Raw genomic sequence first — 24,306 nt, 5'->3', positions numbered from 1 at the left:
TAGACATTTACTGAAAAGGGCATAATAACAGGATTTTTTTTTTATTGTATTCACTTGATGGATTATGTTTGATTAGAGTTTTCCTGTTGTGACATTATGGGTCCTTCAGTATAATATTCACTTTTTTTCGAGATAGATATAAAGTCAACAATAGTATACAAGTGTTCAAAAGTCATTAATCGATTAAGAGAAAACAAATCCGGGTTACTATTTTTTACATTTTCTGTTTCATTACAATAAAAACTGTTCATAACAATACTTTAATACAAGTCTATTGATCTTCTATCTCATCGTGAATAAAATGTATTACTTTAGAAACGAAAACATCTCATAGATTATACATAAAAAAAATGATTGATGTTTGTAAAAAATGCAGATATCACATTTTTTTCAGAATTAACGAACATGACGAATACAGAAAAGCCGAATAAAATAGATGCGACTTCAAATATGAGGATCGAGACGGGGGACCATTTTTCTGCATTTCCTGATTATATTAATTTATCTGTTTTTTGATATTTTGATGCACATATTCATCAATTTTAATTGTATTGGTCTGTTTTCCGTAGATATAAACATGCAGGAAAAATCATTAAAAGGTCTTGTATTTGTCCATTATTGTCTATTATGTGACTCCCTACAAACGAGCATGCATGCAATTAGAATTTCGTAACTGATAAATCAATTTTAGTGCTCAAATCAAATTTAATCTCGCATCTTCACAACAGTCAGAAATTAAACACGTCAATATGAAGACCAAAGTAAGTAAATGTTAGCAAATAAAGGTAACATATTGGTTTGCAATGACGAGAAAATAAGCTAGTGAAGGCATGAAGTCCAAGAAAGAGTTGAAACTGTTTTAAACATATGTTCTTGATGGTACTTTAGTAAACAAAATAAAAATACTAATCTGATGAAGACACTTCCGTTTTTCATTTCTTTTATTGGAATTGCATTGATAACGTAAACGTTTTGACTGTCCTACCGTACAACTCTTTCGAGTTTTGATTTCTCCATTTTTTTTAATAGCAATTATCTACATGTCTCTAGTGGATACTTATGTATTGTTCGGTTTTCCAGACGGAAATAAAATAAAAACAAAATTTACAAGAAAATATTATTTATTTTACTCAATTTTTTACATGTTTTAGTAATGTTTATATTTAGATAGGACATGCATAGATAAGTACATTGTGTGTACAGGAAGTATGTGTGATTGTATGGGATGATATGAAAGGAAACAGGAAATAATCTGTTGAAAAAAAATACGTATCTTTCAGTCATTCGAAAGATTTTCATTATTTAAAAATAACCTCTGCTTATTTTATAAATAATATTATCGATCGTATTGTCATTGCTATCAAGTTAATAATATAATGAACATTGTTGTGATGAATATCCTTCAAAAATTACAAATCATATACAGGACGTAATGTAGATTGGTGGGGACATATATCGTTGATACATGGTCAGTACGAATTGTATTTCTTCGACAATTGTGCAGGTATTTTCATACTGACTTGCTTCTGAATTATTTTACATTAAGCTGTATCATATATGTAGATATTTTCGTCGTCTTAAAAATCAACAAAAATTTTGCACAAATTTGACCTCGTTGTGTTGATCTAAACGTAATATTTTATTAAGGTATCCCATGCAAAAGATTTGAAAGCGTGTGTTATCCACGAAAACGATATTCAATGCAAAGAATGGCAAACAAAATACTAGATTGAACATTTTTACTGCGGTTTATTATCTATAAGAATATAGTACTTCTTTTTATTATTTAAATCGTTAAATATTGATAAAGTTACATAATATCGATCTCAACAACGCTTTCTTTGTAACGAAATTCCGAGCGTATTATTTCAAATACCGAAAAAAAAATATTTACATTTGAATAGCATATATTTATAACTCTATGATGAGAATTTCAAACATGAGTGATATCCAATAAGTCGTATAACTTCTCATAAGCGATTTATACAAAATGTTGCAAAAATGCTCATTCTATCTTTTTGTGATAATATCAGATATTACACTTCATTTTAAATGATCTGAAACTTTAAACATAACGTTTGGCCAAAATCTGATTGACTGCTGATATAGTTATCTCTTATCAAACCAACCTGTCATAGATTATAACAGTTAACTTTGATGAGTTAAAACATATGATATTATCTTTTTTAGATAGATATATAATTATTCATTAATGAAACATAGGATGTGCCGTATAGGTATCAATGTAGACTACTATGTACCTAGAAAAAAAAATATCACAAAAAACTGCACTCCAGGGAAAATTCAAACGGAAAATCTGTCATCAAATGGCAAAATTAAAAAACTCAAATACATCAAACGAAAGGACACCAACTGTCATATTCCTGACTTGGTACATACATCTTCTTATGAAATAATGCTGGAAAAAAACAATGATTGAAAGCTAGCGAAACCTCACACTTGTATAACAGTTGCATTAAATACCATTATATTGAAAATGATGTGTGAACAAAACAAACGGACATAAAGGTATAAATGTCAAAATAGGGATGCAGCCGTCAACATTGTGTTAATATGTCAAGAAAAGAAAAAAAGCACCTTGCGAAATTCTGTAATTTTACTTTCCGATATATTGATGATGTTCTATCATTGAATAACCCATATTTCAGCCAATACTTACATATCATATATCCCGGTGAACTTGAAATTAAGGATACTACTGATACTAGAAGGACTGCTTCATACCTTGATCTTTTCCTCAATATTGACGCAGATGGACGACTTCACACGAAAATCTATGATAAACGGAACGATTTCAACTTCCCAATTATCAATTTCCCATTTCTCAGCAGTAACATACCCTCTAGCCCTTCGTATGGTGTTTACATATCACAATTGATATATTATTCTCGTGCTTGTTCACACTATACGGACTTCATATACAGGAGTGTGCTCCTACGCAGAAACTGCTCTAACAAAGTTATGAGGAGGACAGAATAAAATTGACACTCCATAAATTTTATGGACACCATCACAAATTGGTGGATCCATACGATGTGTCTTTGACCAAACTAGCTAAGGACATTTTTACCACATGGTAGATTGTGGTTTGTCATTACGTCGTCTAATCTTTAAATACCAAACGTGACTTACTACCGATTGTGACTGTTTTGCTGAGTGTGATTTCGCATTACTATAAGACGTGTTACGGTACTTATCTATCCCAATTTCATGTATTTAGTTTAAATGTTTAATGTTATATTTGTAATTCTCATCGGATTTTGTCAAATGTGTTGACGTCTTTTCTATTATATTCATGTGTAATGGTAAAGAAATTTAATTACCGCCTTCATTTATTAGATTTGATTTTGTTCAACGTAATCTGTACGATGTTTTACGTTTGAAGTAAGATTCAAAACAAACCGGACATATATATAATATAGTTAATTGCTATTAATAAGTATTGCAATGTGCATTGTGTTTCAATGTAATATCAGTATTTAGTTTATTATAATCTTAAATCAATCCTAATTCTATCTTATTTTTTAAAAATATAGTTTTTCAAATGTTACGTCATTTTTGTGCTTTTTCGGAAATTCAAATGTGACGTAATTTTTGTGCCTTTTCACCACTTCGTATGAGACATCATTTTTGTGATTTGTGGCGTTGAGGCCTGAACTAAGTCGGTTGTGTCTATTTTCTGTGTTGGTCTTTGTATTATGAATTCGGGTTTTGTTTTCTGTAATTAGTTAAGACTTCAGTTTTATCGTGTATATCTTTGATATTCATTTGTAAAATTTACTGTTTGCAATAGCATAAATTGTTCTAAATAATAAGGATGTTCTTATCACAAGCAAAATACTCTAGCCGTATTTGGCACAACCTGTTTCAACTTTTGATCCTCAGTGCTATACAACATTGTACTTTTTTTGACTTTCGAACTTTTATATCTGGGCGTCACTGGTAAGTCTTGTGTGGACGAGGCGCGTTTTTGGCGTATTGAATTTTAAACCTGATGTCTTTTGTTTTCTATTATTCATGTGTTTCTTTGCATAATACGTTCTCCTATTTATTTGAATTGTAGTCCTGTAATATTATGTTGTCATTTTAATATTATATTTAACATTGCCATTAAAGTGCGAGGTTTGGCATTCCACAAAATCCGATTCAACCCATCATTTTTTCCTTTAAAAATGTCCTGTACCAAGTCAGGAATATGGCCATTGTTATATTATAGTTCGTTTCTGTGTGTGTGACATTCTAACGTTGTGTTTCCGTTGTGTCGTTAGTTTTCTCTCATTTTTAAGTGTGAATTCACATTACTATAAGACGTGTCATGGTACTTATCTATCCCAAATTCATGTATTTGGTTTTGATGTTATATTTTTAATTCTCATAGGATTTTGTCTAATGCTTAGTCCGTTTCTGTGTGTGTTACATTTTAATGTTGTGTCGTAGTTCTCCTCTTATATTTAATGCGTTTCCCTCAGTTTTAGTTTGTTACCCCGATTTTGTTGTTTGTCCATGGATCTAAGAGTTTTGAACAGCGGTATACTAATGTTGTCTTTATTTATCAATTACTATTAAAAAAACATACGAATATATAAATTCATTCGATTCTTATTTTAAGATATACAAACAAACATTTACCATGACACAATAAAACAATAAGAATACAGAAGTTACCATAGAATAATAACACAATGACGGATGAATAGGTACAGACAAACGTCATATGTAACGAGATTTTAAACGAGAAGACAGAAAATATCCTAGTAACAATAACACAATCAAGGTATGTATAAGTACAGAACTACGTCATATGTAAGAAAGAAACACACAAAGGCATATACACAAAACATATTGGCAAATATGACAGAAAAGAAAATGGAAATGTTCATAGAACAACGATATAATGCTGGTATGCATAAGTACAGAACCACGTCGTATGTAACGAAAACACACTAACAAGAACATAATAGACAAAGCATATTAGTATAACAGAAAGGCAAGACTACAAAAATTATAATAAACCATACATAATGACAAAACGTAAAATGAATACCACAAAAACCGACTAAAAAGTAAAAGTAATATTCATCAAGACAAATAAATGAATACTATAACACTTTATACAAATGATACACAACGGCATTAACCAGAATCAATACTGCATGACCATCGTGTATTAGTTTTGAATGCAATACGGCATATTTATAAAGAGGTTCTTGGTACCTCCTGATGAAGTTCTTTGACAAAGCCCTTGTTCAATAACTGTCTGTTTAAACCCTGGTGATGTTTTACAGTGTCTGAGTAGTTGTTGCATGCTCTTTGAATTCCGATTAAGTTGGAAAATGTATATTATATATTATGCAGTTAGAGTTGGTTTATTGCTACAAAAAAGTGGAAGCAAATGATAATTTCAAAATGAAGATGGTCTCGTTTGGTTTGTCATACATTCTGGTACTGAGATGACCGTGTACGTCAAATTCGATGTATAAGTTTTAAAATGAGGCAAATAAAGGTTGTATCGTTAATTTAAAGATGATGTCTTTGGTTATTTTATCTGAAAACTGACCATAAACCTTGCAATTTTCTATATAATACTTGTATGTATTTACAGTAGGAAAAAATACTGTATTACAATAATATTTAAAGATGCATAATTACACCAGGAATCAGCGATTTTTTATATAAAATACCTTTTACTGAAAAGTATTATCAATAAAAAAGAAAATGTGGTATGGTTGTAAATGAGACAACTCTCCACAAGATACCATATTTCCCAATGATATAATTTATTCTTTGTTATTTGTTTAAGAAAATCTTAACTCCATTTGTGTACTTCCAAAACTGTGATATATTTCAAGTGTGAATTCTCTATCTACAGGACTACTGGAAAACAAATATTATATTGCATTTTTTTTAATTTTTAATCCATTTGAACTGATTAGCCTTTGTCATGTTTTCTTATCTTCTTATCCTTGCAATTTAAAAAAAAACATGTGTGATAGGTATGGTTACATATGTAATCATTAAAATAATCAAAAAAGAATCTATAAAGAAAACAGAAAAAGACACAATATGATTATATTATCATGATAGACACTTTTTACACTTCATTCTTACTTCTTTACATACTAGTGTATACTCCAATCATTATACATACATGTATGTCGTTTCAATACGAATACCTTCAAGGCTTTCACATATCCGTAGAATCAGTGTCAGGTAGATAATCTTAACCTTCACTGACTAATAATTAACTTTCACGAGTTGCAAACTGTTTAATCACCATGAATGTGGGATTTTAAATAAATATTTTTATATTGTATGTATTTTCAAATTTATATATTGCTGCTAATATACTTTATATATGATTGATCGAGTTTTGTTTGTTTTACGCCGCATTAGCACAAAAAGGCTATATCGAATATTTGAACCAGTGTGATTATTCATATTTTATTTTATTGATAACTGTCTGTAATCAATTTGTATACGACTTTTAGGTATGGCCTATTTAATTCCATCAAAGCGTTTTATAATTATTTTTAGATCATTAAAATTATCGATTTTCCTTTAATTATTATGTCAAATGACAAGCGTAATAAATTATAATTATATGAAGTGTTAAAACATTCGAATCCAAGTTATACACACATAAACATATGATGTTAGATAGATAAACATATTGCAAAGAACTTGTTTGTTTAATTTTTTGCACATGTGACCAGTGAGGATGGTGAATGCAGTTTGCATATCTATGTAAATAGAAACTCATGTTATCTTACCTTTTTATTGATCAATACTTTAAAATAAAATGTTACCGAAAACGACATCTACTTTGTATACATTTACACTATTAGTATTAGGTACTATTGTACCAACACGTTGGTAAACTTCTCCGTTTGTATAGAAGTCTATGGATAGTTTTTTTTTTTTTTTTTAATTTCCAAAAACAAATCATTCCCTAGAATAAATACCGGTTTATACTGTTGGCATTTAATACAGTTTTTATTATCTTTTTTTTTTTAGTTTGATTTGCAGGTTTTAAAACAATGTCGGACTATATAGTCGTGTCGTTTTTATATTTGTTGCTTTTGCATAACTGTTTTTATCTCTTAACTTATCTATGTCAACCGTGTCAGAGGCATTTCTTCGATAAACCCTTCAAATATTTTTCACTCTTTATTTCTGGTGTATAGAAGATAAAAAAGGAATGTCAATGAGGGATTTATTAATAGGGATTGAACAGGCAGTTATCACGCCAAACGGCTGATACCGAAGAGGATGAATATCACTCTGAGATAAGATCGTCACTGATGATATTTTGTGTTTTTGAAATTAGTATACAGTCCTTAAAACGATCAAACTTTTTGCCAATTAATCCATAAAAATTCGATAGATCGCAGACAAAAAAAATCATCTATTTTGGTTTTTTTTCAAAATCTATCTTCAACAACCTATATATGAAACAATTGAAACTAGATATATATTGTTAAAGTTTTATTCTATTTTTTCGCAAAATTGAGACTATCACCAATTATAGGCTTATAACATGACTGTTGTAACAGTTTGTATTAGTATTATGGATTATGCTTGCATTGAGTCTTGTACAAAGGATATTAAGTTATTCACGCTTTCAGTATAAAACTAGTTTTTCTTGAGAAAGTAAGTAAAATCTTCAAAACAATAACTTACTGTTATTATATTTGTCTTACAAGATCATCGTGAATAGAAAGCATTAATTGCAATTAGACACTCAAAAGTGTCAAAGATTAAGTATAAGAAATGATTGATGTTTGATGTTTGATACAAATGCAGATATCTAATTTTACACGATCAACGTATACAGATAGACAATACAACAGAAAGGCCAAATGAAAGGAGTATACAGTTCAAATACAGAAGCCTGGATATATGATATTCATTCTGTATATATTCCCTTATTGTATGTAATTCAATTCTATGCTTTGCATTATCACGCCCCATAATGCTTTATTTTTTATATTCTTGGACCAGGGATGGGCACGATTACTGACAAATGTAATCGATTAATAATCGATTACATGAAACATTTTTGTGCAATCGATTAATAATCGATTACTCAAATTTTAGTATGTAATCGATTACAATCGATTACTTTATCAAAAGTAATTACATTACTTTTCGATTACTGTCAATTACATACGTCAACATTTCAACAAAAAATCATATGAGTAAAATACAATTATATTGCTCAACATTTGTATAGTGGAAATTAAGATCTTTACCAAATGCATCATTCAAAGCATTGTTTCTAAATTATAAGTTAATAGTTGTTTTTTGATCAAATCTCTTGATGAAGATTAGAAATCTTAAAAAAATCTTGAATTTTTTACTTTTAACATAAATGAAAGATGTCATCGCATTGCAATAATCAATTATATATTCATAACTAATTGTTTAAAAAAAAAACTTTCTTACTGACTTAAGTTAGCTTTTTTGTTTTACTCTTTAAAACAAATTATTTTAGCATAGTTAAATATAATGTTTAAGGAAATATAAAAAATGTAGAATAGTTAATTAGGTAAGCTAATTTTTAAGATCAAAATTTATTTTTATAATGACATGCATTATTTAAACCTTTTGTTTGAATAACCACCCTAATTACAGATTATTTAACTGCCACTGGAGTACAATTTATTACCTGGGGCTAAATATTGTAAATTTCCTTCTTAATTAGACAAAAGTGTTTGTTTTTGATTAGAATCCTTTGATCATCTCATTAGTAAAGGCAAGAGTGTTGTTAAAATTTGTTAACTTCTTCAATCAAATTATATACAAAATATATTTACAGTGTCAAAGGGATACATGTATCTATTTCTAAAAAGAATTGCTATGCATTGCCATTGGTTCATTGTTAAAAGGATTTTGTGTTCTTTTTTAATTTAATTTATATACATGTATATCATAACATTTAAGAAATCAACTGTTTATCTATTCTAAGCTTTAATTTCAACTCTGATTGAAAATGATGTTTTCAGGAAATTTAATACAAATAAGCTTACTACTTTTAAAAAATGTAGTACAGAACTTAACGAAAGACAGACACATTTCTTATTTAAAATCTTATTTTATTATTTCAAATCTATTTTCTTGTTTTAATATAAAAGCTCTTGAATTATTGACAAGCACATACATCCATTTGTTTCAAAAGCTAGATATAAAGTAAATTAAGGTATAGGATCTGGTTGCTCAAAATGCAGCTTGAGACAATAGATAGAAATATGGCAGTTGCTTAACTCTAAAGTAATATTGATGCATAATATTTATCTGTACCACAAAGTGATAACATACATATTTTCCTCTGAAATAGGTTATTTTTCATCAAACTTTTTTACTAAAGTAATCGAAATGTAATCGAAAAGTAATCGATGATTACATCCAAATTTTTGCTGTAATCGATTAAATTACGATTACATGTAATCGAAAATGTCTACTTGAAAAAATGTAATCAATTACAATCGATTACGATTACCCCATCCCTGTCTTGGACTATTTTCCATATAATCGTAGATATAAAAATGCCAGGAAAATCAAAAAAAGACGTTGTGTTGATCCATTATTCTCTATAATGTAAACTCCTTTACGACCGTCATGCATTTCTTTAATGAAAATTGCGTGACAAGTATATCAATTTAAGAGTTAAAATCCAATTTAATCCAATTGTATCTGTAAAGTCAATATTATGTTACGAAGATGTTTTACAAATGTATGATTGCCAAACTTACAACTACCCAACAGAGACAAAGGTACGTTTATGTTAGCAAAAGAAGGTAACCGATCGGAGCGGGAATGTTAACCTTAAACAAGCGAAATGTTTAGAGAAGATTTCAAGTTGTAGACACGATAGGTATACTGTTGTACAAAGGTCAATAATCGATTGAGAGTAAAATGATCCGGGTTAAAAATTAGAATAAAACAGAGGGAAATAACGAAACAACAGACACACTAAAGTGCAACAAAAAAAAAACATATGCAACATACATAGTATTGAACTATTAGATAACATTTTGTTATGTGAGCTTTACAACAACAGTTATCTTGCTCGAAAGGTACCCGGGGTACATGAATTAATTCCTGTGTCTCCATTGCAGGGTCCGACTATAACATGAAAATCTACGTCGTGTAACGTTTATTAAAAAGGCCATACTGCCTACATGTGTTAAAACCCTTGTTACAACTCTGCTAGGATCCCTACTATGTAGCCTATCTTGAGTCTAAATTTTAGCACCTATTGAACATATCATCATACATAGACTTCATCGTAGATTTATTATGACTTTTACGTATTGATTAATTGGAATATCTTCTGACTGTAGGGGTGAATATAATTATATTTCAGTCTCTGGTGGATTAGTCTCATTTTTAACAACAAAACAATGTCTTCAAATCGTTTTCTCTTTGACTGATAAGATAAATTGTCAAATAAATACCAATCAACATCTGACAACATGAACATACAATCATTAGGCTATACATAGTTTGAATAAACTAGTGTTAAAATATTAGTTTACGTTTTCTAATCAGAATTATGATAAGTCTATTCCCATGCCGAAAAAAAAGGAATAAAATTTTCAATAACAAGGATATATTAATTCGAAGCCTAGGCGATAGTTGAATAAGACCACATAAAATCCATATTATAGAGCAAAAAAGTTACAATTCATACCTGTGATATTCTGATTTCTCCAGGGGATGAATAACTGCGTTTTAAACTGGTAGTTGAAAATAATGGTGTGCTTTTATCATACATAATACGAAAAATAGTGTTCAGCTGTATGACGCAAACGCAATTCAATCATAAAGGGAATAGCTTTACGAACTTTTTTCTGTTTCAACCAATCGAAATACTGGGATTGGTGTTACGAGCACAACTGTTGTTCTCCGCGTAGTGACTAAAACTAAACGATGTCATTCATCTTAGTCATTTCTTAGAATTGTTCTTACCTTGACGTGTTTATACGATCCGTTTGTCATACTTATTTGTACGCTGCATCTTCTCTTTATCTACCCGACTTAAATGCTTTCCGCTTTCAAGACATATTAAGGCAGTTGTCTGGTTTAATTCCATATCAATGAACTATACAGAAAATGAGATTTTTTTTTATATCATAAAGTTTGATAAGGACGGCGGATAGAACAGAGGTAACCATTGACTTGATTCAAGGTCACTTGATTTTTCATGATACATTTGTATTACATTCAAACCTTTTAGAGAATAACGTTGAAACATTAAAGAATATTTTTTTTTGCAATTTTGTCAAATATCCTTAATATTTCTGTTGCTAATCTTGAAGTGTTCAGTAAGATTTTTTTTAACTAGTTACGCATATCTTTAAATAAAAAAGGAGTGTCCAGCAAAATAACGAAAGCTCTACAATACATATCTATAAAACCGCAAAAGTTTAGTTGCAATCGAATATTGTGATAAAATATTATTAAACGGTCATGGAGAATTCAATGTAAAAGAGATAAAAAAAAATGCTTAGTAGATAAAAAAAGTACAATAAAATGACTATGAGAACAAAAATAGGCAAATACAGACAACAGTCTGTCTAACCAGTCAAAAAATGAAAAGAAAGATAAGCCCCATCTGAAACTTGATATGCACTCATAATAGTGGAAGTTTTATTTCAAATACCACAAAAGAAATCTTACAGTTAAATAACATATGTTTCCTAGCTTTCGATGAGTACGGCAACTACGAAGGGTCGTACAACTTCTCATCAGTGTTACATATATACAAAAATCTGCAAACATGTTCATTTGATCTTTTTGCGATAATATCAGATATTAAACTTGATTTTTAAATTTTAAATGAAGCAAGACGTGAAGCATCAGGGTTTATTCCTGATTGACTGCTGATATGGTTATCTCATATCAAAACCACCTGCCATGAATTATTCAACAGATTACTTTAATTTGTTGAAAACAAAATATAATATCATGTTTTTGTTAAAACTATTACGATATATTTCTAAAAATCAAATTTTCTGTGTAGGTGAATCTATGCCAATGTATGTAGAAGTTCTGGAATATGGAATTATGTCCTTGGTTAATATATCTAAATATAAAACTACAAAACGTACCTTGCTCCCAGTAATTGTCTATATATTACATTTATATAGATTGCAAAGGAAAATAGTATTGCATTTAGATCTTATGTATAGATGCACACGTCATCAGGAGTATAAGATTCTTTGAACATTTTACTGAAAAATTGTTAATTTTTTATTAGTGTACGTTTGACAAAAACACGAACATTCATATTTACAAACGAACAGACAAATGCATAAAGGTTAGGGTCAACTGAACATGTATCTGTTTTGTTTGAAAAGTCAATATCTATAATTGTTTAAAGAAAATGATGGTACCAAAATATTAAAGAGTATTGGTGATTTTTTTTTTCTGAAAAGCACACACAACATTATTGTCTCGTGGCAGCGTACTAGAGTGTTAGCAAATAATCGAAGGGATTGAAGTTACTATATAGTTGATCTTCTGGTCAGGGATGTTTTTGTAAAAATCTGTTTGGTGAAATATGCAAAATTGTGTCACAGTTGCAATTGACAGCAATCTTAGGGCATTAATCCGTTGAAAAAAATCTCCAGCATTTTAATTTAACTTTTTGACTAAAAACTTGATTTAAAATACTGTTAGTTTTGAGATTTAAGGACTTAAAAAAAATACAATCATAGGTGAGGTGCGAAATAAACCTACATTTTTGTAACATTTTCTCATGAGAAGTTGGACTAACTTCTTTGTAAAACATAAACTTAATCTTTTCTATAATGATGGAATTTGCTTTATTAAAATGTTTTTCTCGGTATAAACAATGTTAAAGTCTTCACTGCGATTTTCTTTCTCGTTTTATGATGCCGTCAAAACAATCATCTGATAGATATTGATTCCTGTCTCAGCCGATATGCAATAAGTTACATATTCCGGGCTCATTGATGTATAACAGTGCAACACAACTGTTAATTGTATATCTGAAGAATTGATAATAATAGCAAACGACCACATTAATGTATATATAATCAGAGGTTTGAACTTCTGTTATTCTAATTACCTTTTGTTTATACATTACACGTTACATAACTGTTTTTGCTTACTTGTTTCTTTTTAATTGGTAGGCTTACTTTGATCTTAGAAACAATGGCGTTCTTAAGTAATATGACAATTCAAATAAACGGGAGTAAAGCTTGGAATGAAACAGTGACAACTGACTTACAAGAATCTCAGGTAATATATTATATTTCAAGTCAAGCAAATAATTGTTAACTTCATACAATTAAATCAACAAGTTATAAAAGAGACTGTTATTTAGGGGTTGTCGTTTGTTGCTGAGCTATATATTTTTTTGTTGTTGTTTTTTTTTGTACATTACTTAGACCGTCAATACTCTCGTTTGAATTAATTTACATATTTCATTTAGGGGTCTTTGAAAGCTGACTATGTGTTTAGTCTTGCTCATTATTAAAGGCCGTTCGGTGACCTATAATTGTTAAATATTGTTTCAATTGATCTCTTATGAAGAGTTGTTTCATTGGCAATCATACCACATATTTTTATGTTTCCAGTTCTTTGTAGCAACATGTCTGTAAAGACTGCATATTGAATACTTAACTTCTAGATGATAATATTTTAGGGCATTCGTATTTATCATGATTTCATTGATATAGTGCTGCTGCTCTTATGTAAGCCATTAAAGTTGGTTGACCATTACTGAATATCTGTTTCACATACGACGACGAATATGTTCCAATAATCTTAACTGCATTCCCGTGTTTTGTTTCCTCAAATGTGAAGCACCATATAAGAGGCATCTACGGGTTGCCATTGCATTGTATGTTTATTTTGACAGTGAATATTCTTTTAGTATGTGGTGCCTCTCTTATACAAAAAAAAATACATTATTCATTATATAAATTTTGGGAAACCTTATCCTAATCAAAAAATTTTAATCACGCAGTCAGTAAAATCATATTTATTATTGCGAATCAATCTATTACAGGGTCTCAAATGGATTTCCTTGATCATTCTCCTTGGAATAATATTTTTCAACCTTTTGGTGGTGGTGCTTCTGATTTCAAGAAATCCTAAATCAAGAATGCGATTTTTCGTAACTAACCTAGCTATTGCAGGTAAGAAATAGTATAGATCTACAATGGAATGATTCGGAATCGATATTGTATGATGGTATGAAACAATTTACATGAAAACTCCATTTAGACTGATGTATTGCAGTTACGAAATGATAACCCAGTGTTCTATGACGAAGTTTTGTGGCCACCAGCTCAGAAATATTCTAGATCATGTATTCAATCTTTAAGTAAGCACTTTGGTATTGATATGAAATATATTTGATGTAGTCAGTTCTGTTGATTTACTGTTAATTCCATGTAAAAACTATCCGAAACCCTAGATTTTTTTCACATCTAAGCCTACATGTTATAATCTAAATGTATATGTATAACAGCTTCTAAAACATTTTTTTTTTATTTAAATGATCTGTTAATGTTCAAGTTCATATTTGGCACAGCTTTTAATCTGTCTTGATTTGAGCGCACCTGTAGAGACTAACAATGCATTAACACACAACTTGCGTAAGTAACAAAATATAAGCATTTTATCTTTCATGAGTGTTCAATTATACGGAAGTATATTTCCGGATTAGTTCATTAAGCCCAAATAATAATGAGAAATCCTTTCAACTCAATTTAATCTTTTTTTTTTATCTAAATATTCTCTCATCAGAAATATTTTAAAACATATTTCGTTTGACTTATCATCCAGTAGAATATAATCTATTACTATTTTGGTTTTACACGAAAAATTTTACCTAAGAAATTTTGGATAATGTATTCAACAGCTTTCTAAAGTGCAAATACAATTACAACTGATCAATATATGATGCTACTTTGTCATTTCTGCCAAGATATACATTCATTGAACAAAGAAGGTGATTATGTCAATTATACCATATGTAAAATCATTTAGAACTACTTCTTAGCTTTACAATTTAAAAGATCTATTTTTGCCTCAGACTTAGAAATAATATATCGATATGATATTGCAAATGTATGTCTTTGAGTGATTGATTTATGAATCTGTTATGTTAACCGTTCTAAATAGATATGTTTAATATAGTAAAAACAAAGATATATTTAAATTAATGTCAATGCTTATCAATTTGGAACTTTGAAAGTTTCTCTCGTCTACTAAATATGTTTAAAATATGACAACAAGTTAAAAAAGCAATCAACAGCAAAGGACAGGAATTTGATATACAGTCTGCCTTTTTGTCCCGAACAGTTTCTAAAATCATTGGCAAATGCTAGAGTACCTCTCGTAATGACATTAGAGTTTGTATGTTACGTCTTAAAGGCTACACAGTGACTTCGTGATACAAAAGCAAGATAAGCGATGTTCATTTGCATGGGTTTTTTTGGGATTTTGGTGGCTGTACATGTACATATGTTCTGCTTTTGGGGTCAATGATGGATTCCCAATATCCGCATTTTCAAATCATGAAGGGTAATTATTAAACACAATGCAATTGCAAACTAAATATCAGACAAACTGAGGATCGTACACATACGAATTGTGTTCAAGACAACCAAGAGCGCTAATTCATAGCAAATTCTCATATCGTCTCATTGGTAAATTTAGACAACATATGCAGAAAGAATAAAAAAGGCAAACCCCACGATATAATATATTGAACATCGTGAACTTCATATAAAACCAAATTGAATATACGTGTAATAAAAGGGTACATCGTCATTGGAATTGATAAAATGATTTAATGTGAACCTGGTAACATTAAGACAGTCAAAATATATTTACGAACACCAATATATATCAAAATCAGTCGTGAGCACACACTACTAAAAGAATGAAAACCGATTTACAAAAAGCAAAAGTTTCATACTACTATACACATATGTGAATACCGCTCTATATTTTTTATTTTCAGATTTTTGTGTAGGTGTATTTTTTGTACTACCAGAAACCCTATTTAATTGGTTTGATGTGCCATGGAATCCCTATGTGTGTTATATATACTATGTGTATTTTTCAATGGTTCCGTTTTATATGTCAACTTATGCAATTGTTGTGTTATCAATTGACCGTGCATATGTTATTGTAAGACCATTAGCCGCTGCTTCTAAGGGCAAACTATACCGCTATGGCATGGTATTGTCGGCATGGGTTATTGGATGTATCCTTGCAATTCCTTACGGAGTGTTTGGTACATACAACGAAGAGGATATCTACTGTACGCATGATGCTCCAAGTTTAGTAAGTTGTTTTTATACAAATTGCTAAGGGCTGGGTATGAATATGTGTTTCAAATTTATATACTATCTCAATAACACATTGCTGAAAAGGTGAAAATGAGAATATTTACCTCACAAAAACATTGTTAACCGAGTCGAATCAAAGGTTGAAAAAATTGTACGAGGGATCACAATTCTTTCTAGCACCATTTATGATATAATATGTTTAGTTAACTATACTAAGACGGAATGCTCTGTCGTTATTGTCTTTCAAATCGTAAACTTAAACTTATAAACTAAGATGTTTAGTTCAAAATAGAATAGCAGTAATCAAAAGACAATAACAATCAAAACCAAGGAGTAAAGAACGACTCACATATCCAAAGGAAATTTACATCAACGGTTATAAATAATGTATAAAAAGAGCTCCACTAAAAGCCGGGAGTGAAATCAGGTGCAATGGGATAAATGCAAGTTCAATTATTTTTCCTATACATAATTTAGGTTTGATTGCTTAGGCAGTGTTAGAGAGAGAGCGACATTTCAAAAATTTAAAAGGTTTTATTACGCAACTTTCGTCTGCCGTCCAGTTAAAATTGATACCAGTTCAAATAGACGGTCATATGTATATGGAATGCATTGATACTCAGATTACGTTGTAATCAATCTATCTTCGTCGAATTTGCTATTATAGTAATATACCAGTTCAAATTGGACAGTATTTTTATGCAGTCTGCGTTGTTCATACTGAGCCTGCGTAAACTATGGAATTTTAAAATAATACAAGCGTGGTTCTATTTTTAATTTGTTTTACTTTCAAGATTGATTTAGCAGTAACAAAAAGGTAAATTGTGAGGATTCATTCGATATAGTACTGGGGAAGGATTTATGTTGTCCGATCTAATTATGGATTGGTTGGTTTTGTTGACTGTTTTAAATTGAATGTGAATTGTAATCTTCATTGATCATATACTATTGTTTGCTTGATTTTTTTTATTTGTTGTAGGTATTCCTTTATGCAGATCTTGCCACTATAATCATACTACCAATCGTAATCATAACAGTATGCTACATTGTCATAATTTTTACAATACGTGGTCGGGAAAGGAATGGATTCTTACGTGGTAAAAACAATGATACAGGTGAGTATTGTAAAATACAGACAATGTTTCCAGTCTATGTCTTCACTCTAATGAGCATTCAGGATGAAAATTCAAAGTTGTTATTGAATCAAAAGTATTAAAAAAAACTGCAAACGATTAACAATGAAATCTTGTAAAAAAGGCAAACCAAAACACAGATGTTATCATACTTCATACCATACCTTGTATAAGGTAGCATGCATATAACCCTAGTATCAAATAATATCTTAATAGTTTCCTAAAAAAATAATAAAAAAGAAACTTATACCATTCTTTCGTTTTTCTGAATTTTCAAGGACTGTTGATTTTATTAAATATAATTTGTTAATAAAGCATGGTTTGTAGAAAATATGATTACTTATTATAGATAATGGTTGTGATACAAATGTAAGAAATAGAAGCATATCAAAGGCAAAGATCAGGACCATCAAACTACTATGCGTTGTTGTATTTGGTAAGAATTATATTTTTTGCACCCTTTTTTGCATTATTTATACATGAGACGGAGGCAATTGATAAATCTAAAAACAAATTATTTTGATTTGCAATATTTATCTTTTAATATACATTACAATACTGGTGTCTAGGCATTAGTTAGACATTATATTTAATTGTTTTAAAGGAATAATTGCTTACGGAAATCTTCATTTTGAGGGGGAGCTACCTGAAGTAAAATTACCATAATTACACTTTTTAACATGCATTCTTTGGGTAAATGCTATTGTTTATTACAGGAAATAACGACATACAATGTACAATTGTGTATTTTATGATCATTCGTGAAACACGCTATTTGGTTTCTACAATACTGATATTCTTGATATTGTGTTATTATTAAAATAAACTGTATAAAGCTTGGTCCTATATATCATTCCTCTGTCACCTTCTAAGATAAAAAAAAAAACAAAAAAAAAAAAAAACAGAACATTGCAAATGTCTGCTCTTTTTTATTTAAGGACACGTGTTGTATATATACTTAAATGCAACCAAAAGTCAGTATTTCACAAAACAGATATACAAGAACAAATATGTATCAAATATCAACAATATAACGATTTTTTTATTTTGCCTGAACAAGTGTTTATTGAAATTACAATCAGTACAATGAAACAAAAGACAATTTCAAATTTAAATCTTCAGAAAAAATATCTTTTAATACAACATCTACCTTTGTCATCAATGTAAAAAAAAAATTATATTCTAAACAAATGTCTGCTACAACATGAGTAGTGGAATGTCAACTAAACGGAAAAAAACAAAGCAATGATCAGTCGAATAATTAGATTTAAAAGATCAAAAGAATAAAGAAAAACAAAACACGTGTCCTGCTATGGTGTATACACAAGGAGACAACAGATAGTATACGAGCTTAAACAATGCAAATATATATAAATACGACTCGTTTAAATATCAACCCAACAATTCAAGATACAATCACAGAACATAATTATATTTATAAGTACGTCTGAGTCAGTGACAACTCTACAACAGATTTATCCATCGGATCACCAGCAATAATGGTGATACATGGATGTGTACATTATGTATATACAACTCGTCTAAACATCAACCCAACAATGTTAGATCTGTAAATTTGTTTTACCAAATTTTTCGTTCTTCCCTCGCTGGGATTCGAACCTATGCTACTGAGATATCGTGACACCAAATCGCCTGCACTGTATCCTTCCGGCTAGACCACACGATCACCTCGGCTTCACAATAATAAAGTTTTCGGTGGCCGTGTGTTACATTTTCTCGTCAGTTTTAATCTAGCGTCGTACTACAGTACATGTTATATAATGCATGGAGATGTTATTGTTACAGATCAGCTAAATTATCTATAGTAAAAGAGGGACGAAAGATACCAAAGGGACAGTCAAACTTATAAATCTAAAACAAACTGACAACGCCATTGCTAAAAATGAAAAAGACAAACAAACAACAGCACACATGACACAACATAGAAAACCAAAGAATAAACAACACGAACCCTACCAAAAAACTAGGGGTGATCTCAGGTGCTCCGGAAGGTAAGCAGATCCTGCCCTACATGTGGCACCCGTCGTGTTGCTTATGTGATAACAAATCCGGTAAATAGTCTAATTCGGTAGGTCTTATTCATGAAAGGGAAGGAGATTATAGTTACGACGTAATGAACATATCCGATATCATTTGTGAACCGGTTATTCCATAACGGTCAACAAACTCGTGATGGCGTCCGTAAAATATACGAAGGGATGATTTCAACTTCACCATTTGGAACTCTTTGTTTAATAGCTTCCTTGTGAGCAGCAACCCTCTATCAAGAAAATTATGATAGGAAATGCAAGCACAGGAATATCGTATCAGTTGGGAGAAATATACCCCGTATGCAGGTGCCGCTGGAATGTTGCTACTTAGAAATGGAAAGTTCATAATAAGAAAGCTGAAATCATCTCTTTTCTCGAAAAGTTTTGTTTTCAACCGACCCTCATTGTCAATTTCTAGATGTAAGTCAAGATATGAGTCCGACTTAACTGTATCTGTAGTCTCCTTTATCGCTAGCTCGATGGGATAGATGCGTTCCACATAGTCACCAAATTTCGAAAAGGATCCTACAAATAATGCAAGATACAATCACAGAAAATAATTATATTTTACAAGTACGTCTGAGTCAGTAACAACTCTACAACAAATTTATCCATCGAATCGCCAACAATGATGGTGATACATGGCTGTGTATATTATGTATATACAACTCGTCTAAACTGGTGCAAAACATTTATCCTCCTGCGAGCTACATTGTATTAGTATCTATTTCAATAGTACTAACAATGCATGTTAATTTTTATTATAAGTATCATGACTCTGAAATATATATGTATATATTCATGAAAAAAGGCTACTTAATGTGATTTCAATTAATAATAATATCATTTCACAAATATTTTTACAGCATACATTATTTGCTGGGCTCCAATTACAATCGCAGCAGTCATAACACACCATGGAATAGCAGAATATGGGCTTTGGTTTCATATACTCTATTTACTTGCTCCGGTAAACAGCCTGGCTAATCCTTTACTGTTTCTTATTTTCAACCAGAAAATGTTTCGTTCCAAGAAGAATAAGACAAAGAAAAAAGTGTTTAGTGGAACAACTTTTAAAACCGAAACAGAAACAATATCTTTGGGTAGCTAGATTGTTGTAAGCATTATTTCTCTATATACATAAGATCTTATGGTGCATTTTATTAACTGAGTAGAAAGTTATAAAAAATGATATGGCATATAGTTGTTTGAGCATTGTTAGGTAGAAAAACTTTGACAACACAAGACTCCTCAGTTTAGCTAAAGAAAAAAAGCGAAGAAAGAAGTTCAGGCCCAGGAACGACGGAACATTAATTAAAAAAAAACAGCTACAATACATTTTAAAGAAAATTGTGGTGAAGTGGTTAACGCATCGGACTACCAACACAAAGGTTCCTAATTCGATCCCAGTTTCAGGGAGAACATTTTTGGGATTTAATTTTCGGCTTTCCATTGACACCATTTGCGAATATGGTCTTGATAAACGAGGATAGTTGGTCGGAAGTGATTGCTAAATGACTGGCTCATGTTAGGAGAGAGCAATATCTCTTGCACGGAAAAGACAACCTTGAAGATTTCACAAAAGAGCATACAAATGCTGCTACACGGCAGCACTTGCATCCGCAACGGTGAGAGGGTTTATTAGAAGTTGTTATATCTTTTTTCCCAATACTCTATAAATAAATATGTTTAAACTTAAAGAATGCATATGTTTGCTTATTTCCATACAAATAATACAAAATAGACAATATGTGCTTTTAAATACTTACACTTGTGAATATGTTTTTCACTTTAGCATACTGACTGTGAATATGCCTGTCTCAAGTCAGGGGCATGAAAGTCAGTGGTTGTTACATGATGCTATGTTACACATTTCTGTTTCGTTCATTTTTATTTTTTTTGTAGATGGATAAGTGCGTTAGTTTACTCGTTTGAATTATTTTATATTTTATATTTTTATTTCTGTTGCCCTTTACATGAGACTATGTGGTATGGGCTTTTTTTTAGGCGGTACGGTGACCTATAGCTGTTAATCTCTGTTTCATTTGGTCTATTGTGAGTTGTATGTATAATTGGCAATAATACCACATCTTCTTTTATATGAATTAACAATGTTCAACTTTTGTCTTGGTTCGTGTTGCTCTACTCTTTTTATTGACATGTATGCAATTAATCGATAGTTTCTAACAAATCCAACATTTTGTATGTTTTCCCAATTTACAGGTTCCATTAATTTGTATTGATGTTATTCCTTTCCTGTTTCTTTTCAACGGTTAGCATTATTGCAGTGTCAATGACTAAATATTATGTCAAGGTATATGCAAATACTAATGTGATGTAAACAAGAGTACTATGTAACTAGTAACTGAACCTTCAGTTCAAACTGTGTAAACACATAGTCCCAGATAATGCAATTACCATTCAGGTCGCTCCATACTTAAAGGATACAGAGAGGTTGCGAAGTTCAAAGGGGCATTCCAACTAAATTTGTTATAACACCTATTCAAAAACCAATAATATTAATCAAATGTAAGAGTCATGAATTTTCTTTTTCTTTTTTTTTTTTTTAACTTTTATGAGGTTCCTCTGATACATAGATAATAACAAGAAAAGTAAATTAACAAACAATTCTGAACTCCGCGCAAAATTCTAAAAATTGCCAAAATCCAAAGTTTAAACACATCAAATGAAAAAAATTACAACTGTCTTATTCCTGACTTGGTACAGACATTTTCTTCGAAAATTATATCAATTTTTGGTAAATTTATTGAATTATCAATATTACAATAAAAAATCAAAACATGGAATGTTTCAAAGAGATATTCAGTTAACCAAGAAAAGAAAAACAAATCTCAAAACTACCAATAGATCTTCAACGGAGGTAGAAAATCCCGCAATGAGAGTCGTATTTCAGCTGGTCCTTTAACAATGTGTTTTAGAATAAATCAGCATTTTTGATTGAAATCACATTTGAGTGAATTAATAATACTTCAAAACAAATGACACCTTAAATGACTTGGCAACAGTACTGTTAATAGCCGTTGTGAATATTACTCAATTTATTTCACTTGACTGGGCGGAGTTTAACCGATTCGCTCACAATAAACCAGTCCATCTATAGATAGGTGTTTTAGGATAAACTCATTAATGAAGTGTCCAGTCATTGTTTTTTAAATTCCTTTGATGACACTGATAGGTGATTAGAAATCAGTAATAATTATAACGGCTATCATCCTTATAACAGACATCTTCAAATAGGCTGTCCTTATGCAAATTAAAATGTAAGCTCCGCCCGATCAGTTGAAATGACATTGGTAATAAGTCTGTGTGAAATTTTGAATGAATGTAAAGTTGAAAGACGAAATTTCTGTGCTTTGTATTTAATTCTACTCTATGACCTTTATATGCATAGGTACTTTTTAATAAACGTCGAGTGAAAACGTTTACATGAATTAAGAAATTAGATTCAATTGTAAGCTTTTGTTAGAATCAAGTGAATCCAGCATCCCATTTCAACAGTTGAAATAGCCATTATTTCATTTGTTTGCGAATTCAAGTTTGTTAAGTGTAAGACTTGTGTCGATTTATTTCAAAGAAAAATTACAAGTACACCAACTTCAACTAAAGTAACACATGCATTGCCTTATATTACATCACCTTTGACAACACCATCTAAATATTCAAATAGTATCATATTTATCTGACTTGCAAACAAACACATGTTATATGTTTTATATTAAAAAGTACATACTAAATCAAATGAGTAATGCATTATTAATTTTGCAACTGTGATGATAATCAGCGTATCTTAAAACAGAAAGTTCTTTATTACATAATCATTTGCTGAATGCATACAATATTATCATTGAGCTGTGATATCGTTTTGTTGCTAGAGAGATTGCTTGAATAAGTTACACCCTTGCAGGCGATATTCCCAGCAATCATGGGAAAATGCTCAATGCTCAAGACTTAAAAACAAATTAGGAGTTTTTTCTTATTAACATTTCATGATAATAACAGTATACATAAAGGATATTCAAAAGATTAAAAGGACATCATCAAAAAAAAGTAAAAATAATTTCATCGATATAGGTTGCACTTTGTAAATACAGCTGTTTCTCAAACCACGCCTCTTTTGGGAGATCTAGAATATTCATAGAAAATTAATTTTGTTTACATATTGGTTCCCAAGTATGCTCTCTGTGTTCCATCTCATAGAGACATAACTTGGGAATGTTACCAGTAAATACACATGTGCATATTGTTTACATTGAAATCTGTGGTAACCCTTCATTCGAGGTAGGGGTAGTTAAGAAAATTAGTTTTAGTTTAAGCTCGGAAAAGTTCAGGGCATATAAACGTTGAAAATATGCCGCATAGCCCTATATTTTGACCTGTGGTAACAATAATAGTGCATATGAACTTTCAATTCAAGGACTTTCAATTCAAGGATAAGATTTTATTCGAAACTTCATAGTAAAAGTGGTACAGTTTTAGCCGTAAAAGGAGTTCCTTTGGGAAATTGCATTGCCAATATTTACAGAAATGCAATCTAAAGGCAATTTTCATTTCCGCATCAACTTATTACTCTGAACCTAAAACAGTAAAAAATGAGATATTTCCTCAATTCAATTTCAATATGTTTAGATATTATGCCTATTTTAAAAAAAACATGCTCTTCTGTAGTCATTCTGACTATTCATGACGATTTAGAAGTGTACATGTAAACAAAAGCTTTCTTAAGTGTCTTTCGTTTCTCTTTAG

General features: G+C 30.4%; 1 protein-coding gene across 2 annotated transcripts in view; it reads left to right on the top strand.

The window, feature by feature from the left end:
* LOC139502886 (cardioacceleratory peptide receptor-like) overlaps positions 1-21,242 on the top strand; it is a 33,402-nt gene extending 12,160 nt beyond the window's left edge. Inside the window, exons 1-7 of one of the 2 annotated variants that reach the window (XM_071292530.1) lie at positions 1,268-1,504; positions 13,182-13,290; positions 14,063-14,192; positions 16,028-16,353; positions 17,338-17,473; positions 17,841-17,927; positions 20,409-21,242. In XM_071292530.1, the coding sequence (XP_071148631.1) occupies positions 13,204-13,290; positions 14,063-14,192; positions 16,028-16,353; positions 17,338-17,473; positions 17,841-17,927; positions 20,409-20,653 (1,011 nt within the window). In that variant the 5' untranslated portion in view covers positions 1,268-1,504; positions 13,182-13,203 and the 3' untranslated portion in view covers positions 20,654-21,242. Of the gene's footprint in view, positions 1-1,267; positions 1,505-13,181; positions 13,291-14,062; positions 14,193-16,027; positions 16,354-17,337; positions 17,474-17,840; positions 17,928-20,408 lie in introns of those variants that run through there. The other variant, XM_071292529.1, reaches the window with a different exon arrangement.
* Positions 21,243-24,306: the final 3,064 nt, after the last annotated feature.

The sequence above is a fragment of the Mytilus edulis genome, chromosome 14 (assembly GCF_963676685.1).
Source record: "Mytilus edulis chromosome 14, xbMytEdul2.2, whole genome shotgun sequence".
NCBI classification, from domain to species: Eukaryota; Metazoa; Mollusca; class Bivalvia; order Mytilida; family Mytilidae; genus Mytilus; species Mytilus edulis.
Note: the sequence above shows the minus strand (reverse complement) of the source record. Positions and strands in the feature narration are given on the sequence as shown.